Source organism: Cyprinodon variegatus, unplaced genomic scaffold (genome assembly GCF_000732505.1).
Source record: "Cyprinodon variegatus isolate N-32 unplaced genomic scaffold, C_variegatus-1.0 Scaffold52, whole genome shotgun sequence".
NCBI lineage: Eukaryota > Metazoa > Chordata > Actinopteri > Cyprinodontiformes > Cyprinodontidae > Cyprinodon > Cyprinodon variegatus.
Window position 1 is genome coordinate 435,346 of NW_015150505.1, and position 18,175 is coordinate 453,520.

General features: G+C 38.5%; 1 protein-coding gene across 1 annotated transcript in view; it reads right to left on the minus strand.

Moving 5' to 3' along the window:
• Nucleotides 1-18,175, minus strand: part of gpc3 (glypican 3) — a 223,636-nt gene that overhangs the window by 23,080 nt on the left and 182,381 nt on the right. The window contains exon 7 of the mRNA XM_015371033.1: nt 4,289-4,475. Within this exon, the coding sequence (XP_015226519.1) occupies nt 4,289-4,475 (187 nt within the window). The remainder of the gene's footprint in view (nt 1-4,288; nt 4,476-18,175) is intronic.

The following is an 18,175-nucleotide window of genomic DNA, read 5'->3' on the forward strand; positions in this document are numbered from 1 at the left end:
TGTATATATATATATATATATATTTTATATATAATTTTCCTTCTAGTCATCCTTGTATATATATATATATATATATCTTTTCTGGACTTTAAACAGACCAAGAAGATATTTATGGAATCAGCAGATTTCCATCATAAGGGACTCATTTGACAGACTTTTTTTATTTCTAAGAAGTGATTTGATTTAGTTTTTGGCATTGCTGATCTTATTTGATTTCACTCATATTTTGAATACGGATTTCTTTGTATTTGGTTATTATTTAATGGCAAGCGTGCTGCTGCTCTGATAGGATTTGTTCCTCCTCCTTTTGATTAAGGCTGGGTGTTATCATTAAGGTCATGATATTGGTATTAATAGTGTCTTTGAACTTTTAGGGTATGATTATATAATCTCTAATTTGAATCATGTAATATTATAATAAGATCTAAACCCTTTTTGAAGCTCTCTTGAGTATTTAACACAGATTTATTTCCCAGTAATTGTTAGATATCCATCAATCAATCAAACATTTTTCTGCTGATGTCTAAAGCGACTAAATATAAAAACATTAAATGGTTAGGAACAGTTTTCCAAGGCTCTGAAACTGCCCAACCCATCAACTGGCTGAGTTGCACCAAGCTCTGTGTCCGGCTGCAGGTCTCACTTTAGGGGGATGGGGTGCTGCTAGGGGGTCCCCGTCCTGGAATAGCTCGTCTGGCCTGGAATGCTGTGGTGAATGTTTAACAGGGGGGTCTGATTGGTCAGCAGGAGAAGCACGTGTGTGTCTGTGTATCTGTGTGTGAGTGGAGTTAGTTATGAGAAGCTCGTGGAATCTGTGTGCCGAATGGCCGAGGAGAGATCAATCATCATGCCTGTTTGGGAACATCCTCAGAGCGGTCAGCAGGTTGACAGGGAAGCTGTGTTGGGGTCCCAGCCATGTGTCCGTCCTGTCTGCACCTTGTTGTTGTGGCTTCTAGCACCTTTCCCCTGGTCCTTCGTGCTTGCTCGTGTGTACGTGCCTCGCCTTCGATCTGCTCTAGGCTTTGTGAAACCAAATCTGGCTCGTTCATCTCAGAGGAGCTCACTACAGACAGGGATCCTATTAGGCCTTGTGCTCTATGGCTGACCTTTGAACTCCAGCCCCCTGTTTGACCAAAAGGAGCAGAGCGGTCGTGCTGGGTCAGCGTTTTGCTGGGTCATCGCAAGCTATCAGTAACTATCTGTGCATCTGCCAATGAGGAGGCACTCATCAAGGTCTGCAAACGTTGATGTAAAAGGCTAAATGGGCCTGTAGACACAAGCACGTACACTCATGAGGAGCACGCACACTGAAAGCACAAAAGGTCAATTCACGACTCTCACAAATGATCAGATAAGACTCTAAAGTGGACCTTTCAGCAGCTTGTAAGTCAGGGCAGACAGTGTAATGAGTCCGCGCTGAGGCCAACAGCAGATTGTAGCTGAGGGCATCAGACTCTCACGGCCCGGCCTACTGGAAGTGATGGCCCTGCAGGATTTCTGTGTGAACCCTCAGACTCCTTCCCCGGCCAACCCAAAACCTCTGCCACAGGAGGACTACTCCCACCACCATGTTTGCTCAGCTGCTCTGGCTTTAAAATTGTAGATCAAACTCACTGGATTCTGCTGTATGGCTGGGTTTGCTCTTCCTATCAGAACTCAAGATCTAATTTCTTACTTTAAAGATCTAGAGAATACCTACATAGCGTGTACACAAAGGCCTAGGGTACAGATTAAATGTTCTTTTTCTTTAGTCAGAGGAGAGATTTTTCCACTTGTGATGTTTTTTTTCTTTGTTATTTGAGGGCATACCTTTGGATGGATTTTAAGGGTAACAAAACATATTGCTTCCTTGTATGACATCACTTGATAGGAAAAAAACTTAAAAACATCAGGTGGAGATTTTTCAGAGGTCAGGTTCATCATTGAGTACATTTTTCCAAATGACTGAGGCAGCCAGCCTCATCTTTTTCAAACAATTATAGACAAGTATAAACACTATGAGAATGTGCAGTGATCGCACCGATCCGGAAGGAGACACGTTCTGTATCTTACATGTTAACATGTTATGGTGCAAAAAAATTAAATGAGAACCCAAATCAAAAGACAATACTTGGAAACCAAGATTATCCACAGTGAGAAAAGCCCTGAACTGACAAAAGCTGAAATGCCACTCAGGGTGGAAGAAGCAAATACAGTTATCATGTGACTTCATACATCTGTGTGCTTCCATCTTAGTAGGCAAACTTAGAGCTGCAGAGACAGCTTAGTAATTTTGACCATCGAGGAGAATTCTTAACATGAATCCCTACTGGACTAATGTTACCTCTGTAACATGATAGAAAAAGGCATGCTAGCAGGTAGCTCACTAGATGAGAAGGTTTTTCTGTGTTAATAGAGTTAATAGAGCTATTTTGTTTTAAAAATTATCTGACTGCAACATGAACCATAACTGCTGCTAACGGCAGGTACTGATTGTTGGATTTTACTTAAATCAGAGAGCTTTATCCCAGTTAGCATCTGCTTCATTGAAACAAAGTGGGAAATTGTTTAAAAACATGTCAGAGTGACACATACAGTCTTTTAAATACATATTACCATCTCCCCCATTTTGAAAATGAAACATTTAATACATTTTTATTCAATAAACTAAAACATTCCTGATTAGTTATATCTTATAGATAAGTGTAATAATGTGTAAGAAAGCATGTTTTTTGTTTATTCAATCAATATTCAATACAGTTCGATGTTAAAAAATAATGACGTATTTATTTTTTACCTCAGCATATATTATAAAAAAGTATTTTGCCACTTTGTATTATAAAGAGCTGCTTTAGACAGAAACTGAAAAATCATGTTTTTAAGAAAATGGCCACCTATCAATTAATTAAAAGCCAATTGATAAGATTAATTAACTTTAAATTCATTTATCACTAGATAACTCACATTCCTAACTGTAACTTATTTACTTTGTTAAAATGCGCCCCCAACACTGCTCTTTAGGGATAGTTACTCCTAGTTTCCCTTTTCTGAGACCATGGCCAGTTCCAAGCAGAGCATAAATCAATTTCCCTCCAAACCAGCAAACATGTTACACATCATTATGTACCAACAGGGCAGGATAATGTCTGATCAACCCGCTCCAAAGGAGTTCTTCCAGCACAGTTAACCCTGCCATTGTTCCACATTTACATTCAGTTTTTGCAGCAATTCGTGGACAGGTCTAATTATCTTCACCTCTCGACCCTAAAAATCATCACACCTGAGTTGTTTGGAAAACAGTTATATTTTCCAATGCGTATATTCATCTACATGTGAATAACAAAGTGGCAAATTTAGGTTTACATCTGATTAAGCTGGTTTCCAAATTTTTTGAAGGTAACTGTGAAGCAAAACGTGGTTCTATTTCATCCTGCTTTTCTGGGCGATGGATAAATTTTTTCCTTGTATTTATGGCATATTGAGCAAAGACCATTTTTTAGTAATATCAAAGAAATCTCTCAATGCATCAGCCAGAGTGGCCATCACAACACAGATTTAAGAAGGACAAAATTTTGCTGGGAAAAGTTGAGTTACTGGAAGGCCTATAAACCTGACCCAACAACTGCAGTTCTATCAGGAGGAATGGGCCAAAATTCAAGCTAACTAATGTTAGATGCTCGTGAAGGGATGCCCAAAATGTCTGAACAAAGTCTTGTAGTTTTAAAGGAAATTCAACTAACCATAATAATAAAAAAATGTATATCTTTCGCTCACTCATTTTCAGCTATTTAGAAAATAGCAATAATTTTGGTCATCCTAACAAACAAAACAAAAAAGGGTTACTTCTATTTAATCTCAGAAAGTCAAGAAATATGTTAAGATCTGTTTTGATAAACTAAAGTCATTCTTTAGCAAATATGGAAAATACTATATCTAGTATTTTCCATGGGTTCACAGAAGTCCCACATCTATAGCATAGTGTTATGTTGGTTTCATTTTGCACTTCAGTCATGTTAAAATGCTTCTCTGTGATCTCTATGAACTGCCTGAGTGGCTGCACAAGAAGCCAAATCCATCCAATCACTCTTAGGCATTTAAGAAAATGGCTCTAATTAAGTTAGTGGGCTTGATTGTAAACAAGCCATTAGCCTGGGCTGGACATTTCTTTCTCATATCCGGTCCTATAAATCCAATCTAGGGTAATTTGAACCTATCAGTGTCGATTCAGCACCTAATTTGAAACCACAGCAGCAGCACGGAAACATACTTTCATCAGATCCATGGTTATGAAATAGTTTGTGTGTCTAACCTGAAAAGATCCGCAGCCGTTTACGCCTTGGAGGAGGACCCAGCCCCGACACCCCGGCACACTCGTCCTCGTCGTCACAGTCGCCGCTCGCAAATCCCTCTTCAATGTCATCGTTCCACCCATTTGATCCAGTTCCTCGTGACCGAGCTCGCCATCGCTTCTCAGAAACCGTCACCATGTTCAGCAGCTGTGGACAGGAGACAGGTTAAAGGTTGCTGCACCATACCAAACCCCATCTCAATTGTTAGGCCTCTATGTCATAGAGCTGCATATATTAGAGTGTTGCTTTAAATAAAAGGAAAAGTGTATTTTTTTGTGTGCAAAATATTCAAATTCAAATTAGAAAGAAACTATGGTGATCATTGTTATTCAGTCCCCCTGAGTCAATTCTCTTTACAACTCCCTTTGGTGCATGTCACTACCAGCTTTCTATATCTAGAAAAAGGTTTATTGTCAATCGCTCTTTACAAAGTAGCTTAAATTCAGCCAAACCTAATTAGGGGCATCTGTTAACATCTCATAAGTCTAATAATTTAGGAAAAAGATTGATGACTTTAAAGTTTTCTGCTGTTAAATTCAAATAGGACATAAGTTATCATCTTTGGACCAGAGTCTTTTTAAAAATAAGCTGTTTAGTCATTTTATCTGGATGACATTACATTTGCCTTGGAACTATCATAAAAATCTTCATATTATTTTTATGTAGAACAAGGCATTTTAAATCCCATATTAAACATGTTTATAGGAATTTGCATTAACAGTGAAAAACTAGCATTTGTTAATTTGAGGCCGGACAATTCAAATTTTTTAGTATCAGGAATTTTACAAAATTCAATGGAAAGCCTTCAGCTCATCCAAAGTATTGCACCCACATATATGATGGAAATTGAAAAATTAGATAATTTTTCATTCCATTTATTGGCTCCTGGTTAAATCCAGAAAAGAATTTAAAATATGCTTTGAAAAACTAACAAATAAATATAATCATCAATTCATGATTTATAATTATTTATCAGCGATTAATAAAGGTTTTTCTTATAATATTATTTCTTATGTTTCTTACAGATATTATTTTATATTTCTAACAGCGCTCTGCTCTCAATTTGCAATTTTTCTAAAAGCTGAATGGGAGTCAGATCTTTTAGGCTCCTCTCCTGCGGAACCAGTTACCAGGCTGACACACTGTACTTTATCCACAGACCAGCCTTAAAACGTTCCTTTTTGATAAAGCATTTAATTAGAGTGGCTCAGGCTACCCTGAGCTTTCTGTATAGTTATGCTGCTATATCCTTAGGCTGCTAGAGGACATACAGTTGGCCCCTTTCCTTCACTAAGCTACTTTCTCCTACCAATCTCCAATTATTTATATTCTCTTATTTTTTCTCTTCATAGTAGCTCCATAGGGCGGGAAATTCTGTTAAGTTTCTACACCATCCTGGCAGGTAGCATTGGTTGCTGCAACTGGTGATTTATTGTTCTCCTTTTATAGATGATCTACTTGGGTCTGTCTTTCAGTGGTTAACTCTGTCTCTCTCCTAGATGTAGTGGTTTACTGCTACTATCTGTATGCTCTCTCCTTCACTCTATAAACTTGGACACTGGCTCAGAGTTCACATGCTTGGAAAAGGCCTCTAGAGGAGCTACAACTACAACTAATCTTTTACTTTTCTCTCACATAGGAAGCACTCTTGGCTCAGTGCTTCTGTGGTTATTTTGTGTGTCTTCCCTGTCCAATCAAAACCTTAGTAAGTCACGGCACACGGCCGCTCTTTCCGAGCCTGGTTCTGCTAGAGGTTTCTTCATACCAAAAGGGAGTTTTTCTTCACACAGCTGTCACTGCATTCATGCTCGATGTGAGGGATTGCTGCAGAGCCGACACAATGCAAACACTAGCCGTTATCACCAAATTGTCATCAAATAGGTGGGCATCCTCTAAGTATATGATTCGATGCAATCAGCTGGGTTTGCTACAACTTTGAATAACAGCATTGTTTAACAACTGAAATCCATTAAAAATCATGAGATTGACCTGAAGTTGCTCTGTATTGAACTGTATTTGATTTTTTGTTAAAGGTATAATGGAGGTGGTTACTCCTGTTAAATGCGTGTACCAGTCAATTTCTCCATGTGCACACTCTGTAAATGTTGCTTGCAGTTTGCATCGCTCATACAAGCCTACTTTCCAAAAGATTTTCAATTTTTCCACAATGTCAGATTCACCACCGGTAAGTGAAGATGGGGACGAGCACAAATGACGGCCTTACGTAAACATATCACCAAAGTGATTGACAATTAGGAGGACCATTTATTTTGATGATCCACCCGGAAGAAGAACATCCTCCACTATACCTTTGAATAACTTGAGATGACATGAGCTGGCATTGTAGAAATAAACTAAAATGAATTGAGTCATCCAGACCTGCTACAGGTTTTCTGTAGGAGCTAGGTTGTGACCATCACTGGGCCATTCCAACCAATGTAAATGCTTTAATGAGAACCCTTTTGTTGTAGCTCTGGTGGAAGGTCATCCTAGACCCCACTCGCAGGTCATTTTTCACTTCCATCAGAAATGATCCCATCCACTCTGAACAGCTTCGCTGTTCCAGACAAGCATCGGCACAGAATTATCATGCCACCACTGTGATTAACCATGGGGGCTATTTGCAGTGGGGAATGTATCCTTACTCCAAGAAAGTCCTGGGGATGAAACCTGCCTTGGAATTTCTCTGTACAGAGTTTGCATGTTTTCCCAGAGCATTCATGGTTTCTCTCCAGATATGTAGGCTTTGCTTGTTAGCTGTTTATTTCCCCCTAAATAGCCTTGGATGTGAATTTGTGCATGCATGGTTGTTGCTGTATGTCTCTTATATCGCCCTACGATGGACCGGCAACCACTCCACGGTTGGATGGATGGATTTACAAGGGATTAGCTAATAAGCTTCCCTGCAGATGCTGAGGAAAAGAACTCCCATTGGACGATGATGCCAGTGTGCGGGACAGTGTGTTTATGTTTAGGGTGATGAGTCCCGTTATAACTTTCATAGTTAGAGAGTTTTATTTAATTGCATCAGAGAATGTTTTTTTCCATAACCTTTCAGTTTTTTTCTGTGAAAAAGAAACTATCGTGATGTTGCATCCAGTTTACAATTATGCATAACTATTTTGTCTTGGTGCATCATATAAAGACGCCCTACATAATTGGTTTATCAAAGCTGAGACAAGAAATGAGGCCTGTCTCTGGGCCCAAGCATGTTCTGCATCATTACAGGAGTATGAGGGGAATTCCAGACAAAAATCCGGCAGGATCTGAGAGCATTGCTGTTTACCAAACTCTTATAATCACCAGGCAGGAAAGCACTTTTTTGTTATTTTTGCCAGTTCTGTTATTTTTGCCCAAATGTGATTCATTCGAACAGTTGTGGCTTTGCGTCCATGTAATTTACTGGTTGAAAAATAAACTGAGGGGTGAGCAAGCTGGAACAACTGTGTTGTTACTGGCAAACATTGTTGTCTATAGTGGTTGTCACAGTGCAATAACACAGAATAACACAATGACCAAGTGAAAATCAAGGTCTCGGGATCCAAAATTAAAAATACCCTGTGAACGACTGGGAAAAGCGAATGCTAATGTTTGTGGTATTTGCAGGTTATAGCTCACTGGGTCATGTGAGGTCAAACAGTGGAACCGCATGACAAATAAAACAGACCAAAGAACTGCAGCTCCTTTAACAAAAAACATGCAAGTACAAAAAGACTGACTAAATCCAGCTTGGACAGACATGAAAAAAATAGTTGGAAATGTTTTTCAGTGCTCATTAGACAAGTCAACTTTATGATGCTCAATCCTGCAGACTGGTAAACTAATTCACTCATTATTAACTCAATAGTCTGAGAGCTGCACGTTTATGGCTTACTTTAACAGCATTTGGGTTCATATGAAGACGTAGCAAACTGTAGTTATGTTACAAATAAATAAGTGAGACCGAGAAAACTGCCCCCTGCCTGGTTATTGGCACTTCTGGTATGATGTGCAGAAAGCTTTCATCTTTTACTGCTGTAGGATAATTACCCAATAAATCATGGAGAAAAGACCTTCAGTTTGATAAAATCTTTGCTTTTTAAACATTAGGAGTTTCCAACCACAGGGCTCTGAACCAAAACCAGGCACATATGTATTACTAGCATGTCACTAATATGTAATCAATATGTTTCAGCCATTTACACAGTTGTAATTTGCACAGCTTATGTGCAGCTTAATTTTGAAAAATTCTTTTCATCCATGCGCACTAGAAGTAACAAAATATGTTGCACCAACAAAAGCATGTAAGCTGATGAGGTGAAAAGATGGCCGGTCCAAATGGAAGCGTCTGCTTTATTCATACTGCTGATTCCTCCAGAAATCCACTAAAGGCTGAAGGCAAACGTGGTTTGTAAATGGAACTGACACAAATCTTTATTTCTGATAAAAGTTTGAAGTTGACTGGATCATTTCTGTTCCTTTATTAATCCATGATTGCTTGTTTTCCTGGTCTTCTGAGTTCCTTTTAAAGGGAAAAGGCTGGGAATTAATGCTGGGGTTTTGTCTACAAGAAGGAATAATCATTAGAAATGTCCTTAATCATCAGGACTTTTCAGAAGAGACTTAAACTGAGCTTTTTAGGGACAAATAAAAGAAATAAGAATCCCATACCATGTATTAAAGATAATATACTTACTTGTTTCTTTCATTGAAGGAGCCATCTATGGTTACCTTTACATACATAAAAAATAGATCAATAGATCAGTGCTTCAGTCCATTTTGCTTTTGTGCATCTGTTTCTGTCCTGGACCCCCAGTTGGCCTCAGCAAAAGCTGTCTTTTTCTCTCCACTGTCACTGCATGCATGCTGATTGAGAGGGACTGCTGCAGAGCCAATAAAAAAAAACTAGCAAGAATCTGCTGTTGCTGCTGTTCATCCAGGAGGAGCAAATACTGCAAAGTCACTGGCTAGATGAATGTAGCTGGATGTTATGTGAACATATCACCAGAATGACTGACAATTAGGAGAACCACTTATTTAGCTAATTTACCCGGAAAAAGAACATCTTCTACTGTATCTTTAATAACACTGGAGCACATTCCTCTCAATTGGAGCTTGATAAATAGATTGAAATGAATGCTGTTGGTCGGGTTTTCCTGCATTGAAAAATCTTGTCAGACTTTAAGACACCATGAATGTAAAATATCAAAACAGAAATCTAGGGAACTCTGTTAAAAAGGTGAGATTGGATCCTCGTTGAGTTTTTCAGCTGGCCAATGATCAAAAGAAGGTTTACATAAAATCTGAATGTTGAGTAGAGGAACCATCTGAAATGAGCAAGGGATCACTGCGGGAGCTTCTAGATAAGTAATTTTTTCTTAAAATAAGTGCATTTGTTCTTGGATTAAGGATGTAAAAGAGAAATTTTGCCAATGGAACAAGACAATTTACATTTAAAATAAGAAAACACAATTGCATTGTCTTATTTCAAGTGTATATTATCTAATTATCTTATTTTAAGAGTAAAAATACAAATTCCATTGGCAAACTATCTAATTTACCTACTCAAATTAAGGGTAAATACACTTAATTTAAGAAATTTTAACTTATTTCTAGATCGTTTGTCCAGTGAGTGGCAATCCTAATTAGCTAATTACTCTGCATTCAGTTATAAAATACAATTTGGAGTTTTAAAATACTTCTGCAATAAAAACTTTAAAATATTTTTAAATACCTATACTACAGGAGCCACTAAATGTGAATGGTGCGGTTTATAAAAAACAAATATAGCTACAGTTGACAAACATTTGAGACAAACCTTCTCAGCCACGCTCCGTTTACCTCTTAAGCTCTACAACATGTAACTAGGATCCCTGCCAGAGCAACAGATGTGCTAAATTCCAGCGGCCTTCCCTCCAACCTTTGTTTCATCTACCTCCTGCTTGTTTGGCTTTTATTTATTTCCTTCCTCTCTGCACACGTCAGCATGCATTTTTTGGTTGTTGTTGCATCTTTTGGAGGAAATTTTCTGTGGGAGAAAATTGTGTTCAGATGTTTTTTTCTCAGGTCAGCTGCGACGTCTGGCTGGGCTCAGATGTCTTATTTGTGTGTATGTGTGTGTGTGTGTGTGAGAGACGGAAAGCAAAGGTAGAAAAACCAAGAGTTAATCACATCATTACGTCAGTCGGAAGATAAACAAGCTGTTCCCTCTGCTTGAGTACACAATCCGAGTTTTGGATGTGGCATAAAATGCAAAGTTTAAGGTGGGAACACACATCATCTTGTTCCCAGCAAATCTGCCCAACAAACCTCCATTCATTTCCCAACATTGAGGCCATAGATGGACGATGACCACAGCAGTTCTGTAACTCTGCTCACTTTAGATCGAGGGACGGACCAACAGCAACTCCCAGCCAGACTGTCAACCCACAGGAGTATTTCCACTTCTGTTTGAGCCCATACATCAAGGCACCGCCTGTTGACAGAAGCAAGGCTGCCGATGCGTCACATCGAAACACTCTGCTATCTCCCAGAAAGGAATTTTCAGCGTGACGAATGAGGCCTTAATGTGCTCAACCTTTCAGTTGAAGATTGAAATGTATTTGTCTGAGTTTCCCCGTAAACATTTAATAAGATCCTAAAATTCCTTCTCATGGTTTGGCTCTTGGAAACTAACTGCGACTCAGAGTGGGAAGGACCGCCTCAAAAAGCTTGTTAAAAGGCAAACAGCTGTATAGCGGGTAGAAAATATGTTGGAGCAAAGTATTTCAACACAAACACCAAAAAGAAACAAGGAGTGAAGGGGAAACCCTTGACTAGAACCACTGTGCCTCTTTTAGGACCTCTGCGTTTGTGTATTGCTTCAATAACTTAACAGTCACCAGAAGAATAAGGCATTAGTCCCAATAAACAGCTTCTTGCATCTTCTTATAACTTCAGGTTTATAAGAATCATACCAAATAATAGCATGTAGTAAAGGAATGAGACCACAAATAAAATACTACTTTGAATCCAAAAGAGAAAAATGTTGATATCAGTATAAAAAAAATCTGTTACATGTCATGATCCTACTGGAGGAAAGGCCAATCAGCAGACGCAGTCTTTTTTCCTATCGATAGAAAGCTAAACAACAGGGCAATTGATCATTAAAAACCACAACTTTAATGCCTGATTTGACGGATGTGTTCTGTGTATCCTCTCTATCCTTAGTTATCCCAGGATTCATTGCGAGACCAAACAAGCTGCTCTGTGATCAGAGGAAAAAGGTGCTTGGCACCGAACAGTAGTGAAAATTGGAAGTTCATTTTAATATGATACAAGTATGTGAATAGTTCCGTCTGAAATGAATGAAAATAGTATTTTTAATGGTTATTGAGTCAGATTATTGGCGGTAATGTTTGATTTATCTAAAGGTTTTTATCTGTTACCGTGTAAATAGGTTTTGGCTGTAATTTAAGGACAGATTCTAATATATCTGCAGTATAATTTTCATTTTTTAAATGCTATTTTGCACAATTTGCTTAACTAAGTATTTTCTGTTGTTGAATATAAGAGTTTTTGCAAATATATTTTTATACATACATTGTTTAGATTTACATATATCTTTCTACCCCTTTTACAGGATAGAATAGAAAATGTCTTTATTGTCCTACAATGGGGAAATTCTGGTGTTTACAGCAGCAAAATTATTATAGACAATTATACACAAATGACAAAAGATTATACACAAATAGAAAATTGTATAAGAATAACATAATAGCGAAGAGTTAAAAGATAAACAATAAAATAAGGTACTGTAAAGTGTTTTAACAATATAAAAATATGCACCTGGAAAATAAATAGCCAATATACAGCTATGGACATTTTTACAGTAATGGATATTTGATAATAGCAGCAACATCAGAGATGTGCAAAATGACAGCAGCATGTTATTTAACTTACTAAGGTTTCTATTATTACATTTGCTTTGATTAATTCATGCTCCCCTTGGTTGGCACCTTTATTACACTCTGGATTCTCATGAGTCTTTGTTTACTTTAGAATAAAAAAAATAAATAAAAAGCAAAAGTTTGGAAAAGTTTGGTATTTATCTTTTCCTGCTTTATGTGTCAAATGTCACGGTTGCTAAGCGACAGAGCTTATGATGGTAAAAGATTTATTGATTCAAATGTTACATAATCCTCCAAATTCTAAAATCCAGAATTAAACTTTTCCCCAAAAAATAAATGAAAAGAGAAGGAATTGGAAAATTTAACATAATGTCCATTAATCCATTATCTGACACGCTTGTCCCAAGTGGGGTCGCGAGGGGTGCTGGTGCCTATCTCCAGCTGTCAATGGGCGAGTGGCGGGGTACACCCTGGACAGGTTGCCAGTCCATCGCAGGGCAACACAGAGACAAGCAGGACAAACAACCATTCACACACACACTCACACCTAAGGAGACTTTAGAGAAGCCATTTAAACTAACATGTTTTTGGACTGTGGGAGGAAGCCGGTGTACCAGGAGAGAACCCACGCATGCTCAGGGCAAACATGCAAACTCCATGCAGAAAGACCCAGGGCCGCGAATCGAACCCAGAATCTTCTTGCTGCAAGGCAGCAGTGCTACCCACTGTTCCACTGAAAGTAAATACATTTACTTTAAAACAGTAAACAGACACATTTTTTGTATGATATCATATTTACATCCTGCATTTTAATCCAGGGAAGATCAGTAGAAGCTTTGTGCATGTGTGACTTATTTTCAATGAGCAAACAGAGGAGAGTTCTTCTCTTTGACTGGAGGAAGGGTTTGCTGCTGAGTCTGACCACCTGTCAGCACTTTAGACGAGGGAGGGAATCCCAGCAGCACTCACTGCTCACTGAAGACAATAACCTTAAAGGGATCGTTGCTTTCCAACAACATACGAAAAAGTTTCTAGATGTCTTGCTAGTCTTTTTTTTTTTTTTTTTTAAACAAAACTCACCATAGGGCTCTAAAAAGTTGCTAAATATATCAATATGCAAATATTCAACCCTACCCCTACAATTGCTGAAAGCGTTCTCAACCAATTGCAAGAAATTGCAGCATGACAACCAAAAACCTAAACACAATATAATTGGTGAATTAAAAACATTCTGATATTGCTGGTAAAAAAATCTAAATATGCTGTTGTAACTTTTAGAGTGTCTTTCCCTAATCTTTTTAGTTATTGTCAATAGTTACTGTGACAGTCACTATCAAAAACCGAGGATATGGTTACTGATTCATGGCAAAGTGGTGGAGAAGTATAAATATCTTGGTTCTTGGATTGACAACAAATTGTGGATGAAAAATACAGACTCTGTTTTCAAATGTCAGCAGAGAATCTATCTTGTAAAAAAAAGCGGAACTCTTTAATGTTAATAAAAGGGATATTATTTACACTTTTATTGCTGTTTTATAGGGAGGCTTTTAACCTTTTTTATTTGTTTGCTGGTTTAAGGATTTGCCTTTGAAAAATAAAAGATGGACTGTAAAAACTTTGTGAAAATCAGCTCTAGAATCATTGGAGTTAAACACAGAGACCTACAGTCTCTAGGGGAGGAGCAGGCGTTAAAGTAGGTTAAATGTATAGTGGGTCAGCCTCTCCATGCTCCATCCTCTGAATTTTCACTCATGCCTTCAAGACGTTGCTTTTATATACCTTTTCTGAAAAAAAAAAATAATAATTTCTTCAACCCTTTTATATCCTTTGTCACTGAACTGTTGAATTTTGACAGAAGTGTGTTTTAATAAGTAACTCAGACCCTTTTGAAATGTGAACTATTTCCTTTGCTATGGACTATTGCTCTTTGAGCAACTATTTTTTTCTAAACTGTTGGGAGTGCAACATATTGAGTGACTGTTTGTGATTCTTGCAATGATCTTTTTTGTGTTTTGCAACAATTTAATTACCCTTTGGGACCAATAAAGAAAAAACTTGTATAAAAAAAGGTTGTTTTTTCCCCCCAACTTTTTCATTTAAATAAACTGAATAGAATTAAAGCAATGCTGAAGAATTAAATAACATGCTATTACCCTTTTGGAACCACATAAATGTGCAATTACATTTCATGAAAGTTCTTTAGGCATTTCAAGATAGATTTCCTGACTGTCCCACAGACAAAGAGACAAACCAGTAATGCCATTCTAACAAGCCACAGGGTTAGCAAGGCTCCAGCTACTGAGAACTTAATGTTCTGCTTTCTGACAGTCATCTGGGTGAAGTGGAGTTGAGAAAATACCAGCTCTGAATGGAAGCACATGAACCAAAGATGAAAATAGCGTTTGAAAAATGAACTGGCTGTGGCATAAATGAGCCATATCCCTCTCCACAAAGGGATGACAGGACAGTACTTCTGGATGAGCACGCCTGGCAGGCTGCTGTGGCTTCTGCCCACGGACTGCCTGACTCTGCTATAGGGCTGCGGCGGCAGGGAGGGGTCGGATGGATGTTTGTTTTGAAAGTGACGTTGTGCTTTTGGCGTTGCTGAACCACTGCTTGATCAGCCATGGGCCTCAAGATTTACCACAAGAGAGAGAAACCGCTAGCCACGCTGGACAGGAATCTTCTGAAATTCAAAAATGTTAAAAAAAAAAACTGGAGAGAGCATGGAAGAAACGAGTAAGCAGCAGCTATGATTCACGGCTCACACAGGGCTCGGACAGACAGCTGGACTCGGAGAATATGCAATCAGTCCGACTGCAGACGTCCCACAGGCCGCAGGATTTACCTCTTTTTAACACAAAAGCTAAAGTAACAAGCGCAGAAACAAGGGCCCGTACGCTACGCTCCGAATCCAAACATGTGGCGACTGCTCAGGGACGACCAGCCAAGACACAGAGACGCAGAAACCGCAACTCTGTCACTGCCTCCAAACACATGACATGAACTGCACACAGGGTCAGTGTCTGACACGACAGCTGCAGCTGAGCCCCTGAGCCCCACTGCTTGATGTGTGCTGATGGAAATCAACCTGCAGTCTCTGGCCATCAGCTGTGGTGTTTAGCAGGGGCCAACGGCAAACAGCACATAGAGCTGAAACCAGATATTTACGCACGGCGAGTAAAAATATTTTTTTTTCTCCTATATGGCCATTAAATCATTATATTAGACTAAACATTCCCTGTTTTTACGTTAGGTAGTATCACAAAATTTCTAATTCTTAAAAGACACAAAAATTAGTTAGAATCTTTTGTATATAAAGAAATTTCCAAACATTTTAGAAGAAATACCCTCTAAACTTTGTCATTTTGGGTTTCATACACTGGATGTTTTTTCACAGACTTCTCATAACTTAAACTTTTGCCTGTGGTGGTTCTAGACCAGATTTAAGGGGGTTAAGGTAAGACTTGTGTTTTTTAATGGGGGTACATAAAAAAAAAACAACAAAAAATCAGATAGTTAATGGTTTAGTATATCCAGTGGGCCTCAAAGCCAGTGCTGCAGACTTGTGATATAGCACATTGTGATCCTATCTTAGTAAGTGATAAATGTAAATTGTTAGGGTTAAAGATTAAATCAGTAAAAAGCACCAATAATTCACTGTCTCTTTTATCAGTGCATATCATAAAATATTATGCACCATTATGTCTTCAGTTCAGGGGCCAAAACTGGGGAAAGGACCAGTTCTACAATGGCATTGGCCCCTGTTGGTGTCTGTCTTGAACCACTGTTGACATTCTGATAAAACTGCTGCCAGTGTTTGAACATCTTTGCTTGGGTCTTCTTGGATTTGTGACGCTAACACAGACTTTAACCTCCTGTATGAGGTTCCTTCCTCTTAATGCCAACTATCTGATGAAATACACTGGTCCCTCCTGCAGCAAACTTTGATTCCTACCCCACATTTCACAGCTGAGATGGCGTCCTCTCCGGCCTGTCTGTGGGTGTGTCCCAGCTCAGAGGCAGCGTCCTTCGAAGAAGCAACCATAACATCATGAGGTATACAGTAGATATATTAAACTTAGATTTTTCTCTTATACTTTATTCTCATATTAACATTATTTGTCGGGTATTATCTCAGAATTTGTTGATTTAATCCGTGAGGATCTGCAGCAGTTGTACCGTGCAGGCAAAAGATGAGCCAATTCTTTAGCCTAGGTTTAATTTAAGTCATGATTTACTAAGGAACAATTCAAGTCTTAAATACACCAAACATGAATGTTTCAATGGGTTTTACTTCCACCCAGTAGTTTAAGGTGAGGAGGGAATCAGGCTCCTTCCCTGGGAGAGGGAGGGAAAACAGCCTGGTTGGTTCACAGCTGCCGAGGCGAGCTGGTGCTGAGAAACTCTCTTTTTTTTTCTTTCTATTTTTTTTTTTTTAACAAACCTATATTTTGATCCAAAATATATTAAAAGTGTAATCAGAGTCTTGAACGGCATTTTTTTCAATTATCTATTGATTTATTTTCAATTTTTGCAACCTTAGTCCACCATTGCTGCCCAAGCTCAATCAATTTGCATCAATGTGAACTGAACAATGGGAAATGATTGGCCATGAAGGATAATCTGAGAGAGACAGAGAATGCATTTAAGGGACTCTTAGGAAGATTCATGGACAGTCTTTGGCGTGGCGCTGTGACGGAATCAGTCTACAAATGTGGCCTTTATTGGATGCAGCCCCTGAATTGAGACACACTGAGTGCATTTGTAAACTTGATACTGACTTTTTACATGCTTTTAGGTGTAACAGTCTTTTTCTCGTATCCTGAGGTTTGTACATTTCCTACAAAAGAAATTATGCCCCATTCAAACGCAGACATGGTCAGGTATATCCACAAAGGTATATTGTTCAGACTGTGTATTCTAAGCAATTAGATGTTTTGGGAGACTTCAAACTAAAATTTTTTGAAGGGGTTAAATAATGGGGAAAAAAATCATAGAGAGCATTTCATGTTTCAGAGTTAATGGAGGAGCAGCTTTAATTTTTAAATGATAATGTTGCAGCTCTTTGCCTCCATTTTGACGTGTTTTCCTTGCATTAACTGTCTGAGGATGCATGTTGTTTTTTGAAAAGTAGTTTTGGTGTGATTCTGTAGCAAAGTCACAGCGTCCCCGAAGGGTCTGGCATATGTACTGCAGATTCATGCATGGAGCTGTAGGCACTTGTGTGGATGCCATTTTTTTTTCTAAGCCGTTGGAGAAAAAATACAGAACTTGTCTTCATGTGGACAAACATTAAACATTATATAGACAAAACAGTTTCTCTCTCTAATAATTTTGTAATTTGGAAAATAAAAAATATTTTTGCCCATCCTAAGTCTCCAAGAAAAAGGGAACATTTACTTTTTTGTACAAAGCATCTAAAATCTTGTTTTCATCTGCATGTCTTTAAGTCTTAAAGTAACACATTTATAACCTGCCTATGTGAAAAAGCAGAAATGACATATAGAAAAGGGGCCTGCAGCTAGAGGCTATGATTGGGATCAGGGCCCAACGTACATCTTCCTTTTCTTGTATCTAACTAGTCTGGACAAGCCTGCATGACTCGACCCAGACGGAATCTGCTGCCATGAATGTTTCTATCAATGCCTTGACTCATCTCGTCTGCAAATCTAATCTGCAAAAACTGAAGCGCCCAAACAGACTACTTACCGTGTGCTCATGCCAAAAGGCAGGGGTTCACCATCTGATGTTGATGCTTTCTATAATTGCTCTGAGTTGAAGGCTTAAAATGCAGGCAGTCATCACTGGCTGTTTTCCAGATAACAAAGTGATGAAAAGCTGGCCAGATTTTCAGAGCTTCAGTCATAAACCTGCTCTCATCACTATCTTTGAGATATTAATGAATCATGTGCAGGAGGAAATCCGCCACTGAAAAGTGAGGCTGAAACAGCAGTTTTGAGGTGTGTCTCCAGCAGC